This window comes from Amblyraja radiata, chromosome 12 (genome assembly GCF_010909765.2).
Source record: "Amblyraja radiata isolate CabotCenter1 chromosome 12, sAmbRad1.1.pri, whole genome shotgun sequence".
In the NCBI taxonomy this organism is placed as follows: Eukaryota; Metazoa; Chordata; class Chondrichthyes; order Rajiformes; family Rajidae; genus Amblyraja; species Amblyraja radiata.
In genome coordinates, this window is record NC_045967.1 from 17,910,458 (window position 1) to 17,918,412 (window position 7,955).

The 7,955-nt window shown below is 49.3% G+C and overlaps 1 protein-coding gene across 1 annotated transcript; it reads left to right on the top strand.

Moving 5' to 3' along the window:
• The first annotated feature begins 2,959 nt into the window (after positions 1 to 2,959).
• slitrk4 (SLIT and NTRK like family member 4) lies at positions 2,960 to 7,669 on the top strand. Its single transcript, XM_033030295.1, has 2 exons — positions 2,960 to 3,199; positions 4,173 to 7,669. The coding sequence occupies exon 2, from the start codon at positions 4,188 to 4,190 to the stop codon at positions 6,660 to 6,662; it is 2,475 nt and encodes an 824-aa protein (XP_032886186.1). The 5' UTR covers positions 2,960 to 3,199; positions 4,173 to 4,187; the 3' UTR covers positions 6,663 to 7,669.
• Positions 7,670 to 7,955: the final 286 nt, after the last annotated feature.

Consider the following 7,955-nt stretch of genomic DNA (forward strand, 5'->3'; position numbering starts at 1 on the left):
ATGTTTAGTTTTTCATTGCACATCCTTTGCATGCAATGACTGCTTGAAGTCTGCGATTCATGGACATCACCAGTTGCTGGGTGTCTTATCTGGTGATGCTCTGCCAGGCCTGTATTGCAGCCATCTTCAACTTGTTTTGGGGGCTAGTCCCCTTCAGTTTTCTCTTCAGCATATAAAAGGGTGGCTCAATTGGGTTCAGATCGGGTGATTGACATGGCCACTCAAGAATTTACCATTTTTGCAAAAAAACTCCCTTGTTGCTTCAGATTTATGTTTGGGATCATTGTCTTGCTGTGGAATGAACCCCAAGCCAATTAGTTTTGAGCCATTTGTTTGAACTTGAGCAGATAGGATGTGTCTATACATTTCAGAATTCATTATGCTACTACCATCAGCAGTTGTATCATCAATGAAGATAAGTGAACCAGTACCTTCAGCGGCCATACATGCCCAGGCCATAACATCCCCACCACCTTGTTTCACAGATGAGGTGGTGTGCTTTGGATCTTGGGCAGTTCCTTCTCTCCTCCATACTTTGCTCTTGCTATCGCTCTGATATAAGTTAATCTTCATCTCATCTGTCCACAAGACATTTTTGCAGAACTGTGGTAGCTCTTTTAAGTACTTCTTGGCAAACTGTAACCTGGCCTTCCTTTTTTTGTGGCAAACCAGTGGTTTGCATCTTGCAGTGCAGCCTCTGTATTTCTGTTCACAAAGTCTTTTGTGGACAGTGGTCATTGACAAATCCACACCTGACTCCTGAAGAGTGTTTCTCATATGTTGGACAGGTGTTTGGGGCTGAGTCTTTGGTTAACCACCTCCCCCAACCCTCACCCGCATTTGCTGTGTGGCGCAACTGGCAAAGGCTCTGCTTCACAGCGCCAGAGACGGGTTCGATCCTGACCTCGGGTGCTGTCTCTGTGGAGTTTGCACGTTTTCCTCGTGACCACGTGGGTTTCCTCCGGGTGCTCCGGTTTGCTCCCACATCCCAAAGACGTAATGATTTGTAGGTTAATTGGTCCTTTATATTGTGTAGGGATTGAATGAGAAAGTGGGACAACATGGAACTGGATTGATGGTCGGCGTGAACTCGGTAAGCCTGTTTCCATACTCTGAACTCAAAAGTCTTGAAAAAAAAAAGAAATGACACAACGAACTGCAGGTGCTGGTTTACGAAAAAAAGATTAAAAGTGCTGGAGTGACTCATCGGGTCAGGCAGCATCTCAGGAGATCAGGGATAAGGTATGTTTTGGGACGGGACACTTCAGACTGTTTCTCCAAGGAACTGCAGATGCTGGAATCCTCGGTAAAACATAAAGTGTTGGGGTAACTCAGCTGGCCAGGCAGCATTCCAGCATTAAAAAAGACCCATGTATTACCTAGAACGTGGTACAAATTCTCGTGGAACTTTCTTCCAGCCTGTCGCGTCTGTAGAAACAGCGGAGGCGCCCCACCAATAGATGTTGGATGAGGCCTGCTGCAATGAATCTGATCGATCTTAAATTTCAATTAACATTCTCAACGACACAGAAATCTGCTTTAAAAAAATAATCCTGCAGCAATCTGGCTTTGACACTAGGTGTCTCCAGGCGGCTTCCCAAAGCATCCTGCAGTGTCGTGCATGGAACCAAACCTCACAAAGTGAAGCCCGCAGACTGTGGCCGCTCGGATTTAGTTTGCTGCATCCTCCGCCTTCCATGTCCCAGAGGGAACAGAAAAGGGTAGGGAATAATCTTAATTCGGGTGGCACGGTGCATGCCCGGAGCGTGGGACGGGACGGGCGTCCGGTTAAAAATTAGAACCGAATTTCTGCTGAGATCATGACATTTTTTTTTTTGAGGGGAAGGAGCTGGTTCATCAGATGGTGGCCCTTGTTTTAACCCCTTCCCCTCCCTTGCCAATTCCTGCAGTGTTTGCATTAAATACAAGCGCGCATTGATCATTTGCAGCGATCAAAGAGCGCCTGTGTGTTCCATGCAAACGCATTAAATACGGATGCAAATGCACTAAATACAAATTTTGGTTGTATTTGAACGAGCCACTAAGATATAAGCAAAGCAGTGGATAAATAAGGGGGGTATCTTAGAGCAGGGAGATTGGGTCTCTCTTTCTCCCTCTCCCTTCTCCCTTGAAAAACAAAGGTAACTTCATCCGAATATTTTGCCGCATCTTCGCACAGATTCGTTTTGGGGTTAAGTGGATTGCTGGCGATCGTCGTTGCACCTGTAGGCAGGTAAAGGGCGGTCGCATATATCCCCGCCCTGTGCCATGTGTAAGATCGGCCAATTTTTTTTTTAATTAATGGCGCTTTAGTATTCCCGTCTCCCTCCCCCCCCCCCCCCCCCCCCCCACTCTCTCCGGCCAGCGCTCAGTATGCCTTGTTCTACAACTTGCATTTCTTTGAATTATTCACACTTTATGTGTGAGCCGTGTCTGTGTGTGCATGTGTGTGAGCGTTTCTTGTCCGTGCGAGGCGTCAGATCGGTTCCCGGTCTCAAGGCACGTTTTTATTGCAGGCGCACCAAAAAAAACTGATCGCTCTTTTCAGACCATCCAACGCCAACTGCAGATGTAAGATGTTCCTTTCCACTGCACAGACTTCGCTCGGGTGCCGTAGCGTCAGATGCGTTGTACAGAGAAAATGCCAGCAGAACTTCGCTCCCCTTCCACAGCAGTGAACGGTGAATCTGTTCCATAATATTGTTCCAAAAATAACAAGGTGGCTCTGTCTGACCAGTAATTGTTAATTTGCCGAGTTAAAGTCAGACCTTATTCTTGACTGATCTCTTTCTACCGGCCGGGAATTGCGGCAGGGGCTGAATATTGGATTTAGCAGCAAATGTGCTATTTTGTTCTCACCCATTGAAGGGTTTGCAAGAGGGTTTCCGGCATCTCTCGGCATCCCCCGGTGACATTCTGGGGCTCGACTGTGTGTGTCTATCTCTGGGCGTTCTTAGACCGTAGATGGAGAAGGATTCCCCTGCGGTTCAGCGCCCAGCAGCAGCCGCCGGTTCTACGCTCAACCATCTGAAGATGTCCCGCTAACTGGATGTTCCCGCTGCTCAGCCGGAGACAGTCAGAGGCCGGCGGGTGCCGGCTGCCTGGTGCGCTCGCTGCTGCCCTGCGTCTCGGGTGTTAGATACCGACGCCGCAGAAGCGACTGTATCGAAACACTGGGTTACCCGCAGGGAAAAAGGAGGTAAATTCAACTTTGTGTGGGTTTCTAATGTGGTTATGCAACGATGTGACAAGCTGGAATTGGCGTTAGAATATCCCACTCTGATTCACAATTATTCCACATCGTAAAACTGCCGGGATCGCCCTTTCATACTTTATCCCTGCTTCATCTTTCTGTGGCCGTCGCGTTTCGACCGACGTGGGGTTCTGCACAACTTTCTCCATTTTAAAACCCCAGCTCGTTTATTCCGGTCCCCCGCGTCTCTCTCTCTCTCGCTCTCCTGCCACCCCCCCCCCCCCCCCCCCCCCCCATCATTTCCTTCCCGGAAATCTCACCCCTGCATCTCCCCCTCCCTTACAGTCTCTCTCGTTCTCCTCTCTCTGTACCCACTCTCGCTCCATCCTCCCGCTGTTCCTCGCTCGCATCCGCTTCCTGCCCTCCCCGATCCTTCTCTCACTCACCCCTTCTGCCTCCTCTCTATTTTCTCTTCCCTCTCCTCCCTTGCTCGCTGCTTCATTCCCCTCTTTCTATGCTCCTCGTTTTTAATTCCTCTGCATCCATACACTTTCCTTCTTTCCTCTCACACTTTCTCATCTCACCTCCCTTCCCCTTTCCCCTTCTCTCTCTCTCTCTCTCTCTCTCTCTCTCTCTCTCTCCTCCCCTCACAACATCTTCGCCTTCTCTCTCCCCCTCTCCCTTTCCCTTATCTCTCCCTCCCTTCCCTCTTTGCTCCCTTCCATCTCCCACTCTTTCTTCTTTCTTCCCCCTCTTAATCTCCCATTCTTTCCCTCTCTCCCTCCCTCTCAGTCTCTTCTCTGTCTCTCTTCTCTCTTTCGCACGCCCTTTTCTCTTTCCTCCCATTTCGCTCTTTCTCTCCGTCCCTCCTCTCCCGCCCCCTCTCCCTGAACTCGCTCCCACTCCCACTCACCCCCACCACTCATTTCCCTCGTGCGCACACACCACTGAACGCCCCCCCTCTCCCCCAACTTTCCAGGTGGATGGTGTGAAGATGCTGCTTCTTGTCCTGTTGACACTCTCGGCGCCTACCCTGTCGCTCTCCTCGGACCCCGACGCTAGGGAGATCTGCTCCGCTTGCTCCTGCACTCCAGTCGAACACATCCTCTACATCTCCTGCGAGAAGATCTCCGTGTACAGACCCAACCAGCTCAAACCTCCGACCGCCAACCTCTACCACCTCAACCTCCAGAACAACTTGCTAGTCTCCTTGGCTCCCTACTCCTTCGCCAACTTCACCAACGCCATCTCACTCCAATTGGGCAACAACAAACTTGAGGAGATCGAGGCGGGGGCTTTCCGAGGGCTGAGCGGCCTCAAACAGTTGCACCTAAACAACAACGAACTGCAGGTCCTGCGGGCAGATATCTTCCAGGGTTTGGAGAACCTGGAGTATCTCCAGACGGACTACAACCTCATCAAGTACATCGAGCGAGGATCCTTCAACAAGATGCATAAACTCAAAGTCCTTATCCTCAACGACAACCTGATCTCAACGCTGCCAGACAACATATTCCGCTTTGCGTCGCTGACCCACCTGGACCTTCGCGGGAACAAGTTGCATAACATCCCTTACATTGGGGTGCTGGAACACATCGGCAGGATAGTGGAGTTTCAGCTGGAGGATAATCCATGGAATTGTTCCTGCGACTTGTTCCCTCTCACCTCGTGGTTGGACAACATGCCTTATCACCTGTACATTGGGGAGGCCATGTGCGAGATGCCCGCCAACCTGTACGGGAAATTGCTGAAAGAGGTGACCAAGAGGGATCTCTGCCCGGAGGATGGGACCGGTAGCTTGGAGCCCACTCCACCACCGCCTCTACAACAGATTCCCAGGGGAACGCGCCGACCCACCTTGCCCACCAAGTCCCCCAGTGCCACCAACTCTTCCAGGAGGTCGCAATCTGGGATCGCCTCGGGCAAGTTCCTGTCGAGCAACCGCAACTACAGCCAAATCGTCTCCTTCCAGCCCAAGGTGCCCCCGTTAGTGCTGTGCCCGGCCAGGTGTGTCTGCCAGAGTCAAACCATTGACATGGGAATGAGCGTGAGTTGTCAGGAAAGGGCGATCGAGAACGTCTCCGCGCTTCTGCCCAAACCTCCCAGCGCCAGGAAGCTCTTCCTCAACGGCAACTACATCAGGGATATCGAAACCTCCGACTTCGGGGACTATGATGGGCTGGATTTGCTGCATTTGGGCAACAATAAGATATCTGTCCTTCAAAACGGTGTGTTCAGGAACCTGACCAACTTAAGGAGGTTGTATCTGAATGGCAACCAGTTGGCGAAGGTCTCTCAGGATATCTTCGTCGGTCTACACAACCTGCAGTACCTGTTCCTGGAGTACAACCTGATCAAGGAGGTGGCGGCGGGGACCTTCGACTCCCTGTCCAACCTACAGCTCCTGTACCTGAACAACAATCTACTCAAGAGCTTGCCTGCCTACGCTTTCGCCGGGGTGCCGCTGGCTCGTCTCAACCTGAGGAACAACCACTTCATGTACCTGCCGGTGAGCGGGGTACTGGATCAACTCAGGTCCCTGACTCAGATCGACCTGGAGGGGAACCCTTGGGATTGCACCTGCGACCTGGTGGCCCTCAAACTGTGGGTGGAGAAACTCCAACAAGGGACGCTGGTGAGGGAGGTGAAGTGCGAGACGCCGGTCAAGTTCGCAAGCGTGGACTTGAGGACACTGAAGAGTGAAGTGCTCTGTCCTCGGCTGTTGAACAAGCCGTCTGCATACAGTCCCAGTCCCAACCCACCCGCCGCGGCCAAACCCACCCCCTTTAATTTGGCCAAGAGTTCTCCCGGTGGCCCAGTGCCCCTCTCGATCCTCATCCTCAGCATTCTTGTCGTGTTGATCCTCACCGTCTTCGTGGCTTTTTGTCTGCTGGTGTTCGTTCTCCAGCGGCACAAGAAGACCAACTCCAAACAGGAAGGCGGCAACGCGGAATGCGGGCTAATGCAGCCGCACTTAAAGCAGGGCAAGGCGGAGACCACCCTCAGCTCAGTGCCCCAGACCATCGAACAGATGACCAAGAACTACTCGGGTGCTGGCCGCAACCCGGACCAAGGTCTCTCCTTCGGGGATCCTCACGGCCAGACCATCTTCCTGAGGAACCTCTCGGAGAAGGAGAGAGAAGCCGCCCGCTCGGAAAACAAGAAGAGGTTGAGTACAATCGAGGAACTAGATGAGTTACTGCCGTCCAGGGACGCTCACTTGTTCTACCGGGATGTAACGGAGGGCAAGCAGGAGCTAAACAATCTGGGAGTCGGCAACTTTGAACTGCAATATCCAGAGAAACATCACGAGGTGAAAAAACTGAAGAAATCGCTTTTGGGGGGCACGCATCCGAAGATGGTGGTGGAGTTAAGGAAGGGCGAGTATTACGAACTGAAGGCGAAACTTCAGGGGTCCCCTGACTACCTACAGGTGTTGGAAGAACAAACAGCCCTCAGTCAGATATAGGACAGGATGGTCTACAATATGAGGTTTTTTTAATTAAAAAAAAAGGAAATAATAATTGGAAAAGTGCCTTCTATTTACTGTACTTTTCAACATCTGTGATCTCGACGGGAGATTGGAACCTCGTCCTAACTTGTCCTGCAGAGATGTTTTTATAAGGTGCAGCGTTTCCCACTTTGAATAAACTGGCAAGCAGCAGCGATGCTATAAGGCGGAACGGTCTACACAATCGATGGTAACAGGATTTTGTTTTAATGAATCTGCTTAAGATTTCAGTCAGTTCTGACGCACCCCCGCCGACGTAAAGTCGGCCAGACACTTTATTTTAGAACGAGAATGTTTGTCCTTTTAATGTTCCTTTTAATAATCCCATCCCCTCCCGCAGAGGACTATTATTTTGCTGTTTGTGTACTGGCCTGAATTATTCTCATAAATAGCCAATGCTTTAGACATCAACCTTCCCGGTGCATGGGGACCTAAGTTGCATTTATGTTTCGCCATGGAGTGGGAAAGGGAGGGTGGGAGAGACTGGATATTAGATGACATCGACTCACATTATGATATAAACAGTCCCAGAAAACGTTTTAAAACCCGCCTGGGAGGGGGAGTGGGGGGTAGAATTGGGATCAGCGGCGTTTGAAGAACAGGTTTCGCTGTTCCTTTGAAATGATTTATAAATATAACGACAGCGACGCCTAGTACAGAATTGTGATAAATCTGGTAAAAATGAGTATCAATTGTAGGTTCTATTTTTTTCCCCCTCATGTGAGATCTTTTAAGATTTCTTTCTGCAACGTTTGAACAAATGAATTACTGGTATGTAGCAGGAATTATAAATTCCCAGCCAAGGGTGTTAGGTTGCTTACTGTGTAAGCTTATTAAATGCATATTGCCTTCATAGCCATTATTTTCTCAAACTCTACAGTTAAACAGATCTGAGAGTTAAAGATTGGCAAATATATATTCTTATGTTTCCCCAGTTACCAGAATGTTTACTTGCTAACATATTTATTGATATATAAAATAGTGGAAATTATATTCTATTACCTATTTTGTATTTTCATATTAAATTCATAGTGAATTGTGGTTCTGATTTGCGATTAATGCAATGTTTCATTACATTTGGAAGTTCCTACCTGGGTTCTGTACCTATTTAGTTATTTCATTGTTTTGTTAACCAGGGCACTCTTGATTAATGTGTCTTGTTGCTAATTGAAGTATTTGTAATTTAAAAGGGTGATTTAAAAAAAATTATATATATATTTAGTTTTTGTCTCTCAGTGTAATTAGGAGTGG

What these genes read in the sequence shown, in the direction of transcription:
- slitrk4 (XM_033030295.1), top strand. Translation starts at nt 4,188, where the DNA reads ATGCTGCTTCTTGTCCTGTTGACACTCTCGGCGCCTACCCTGTCGCTC.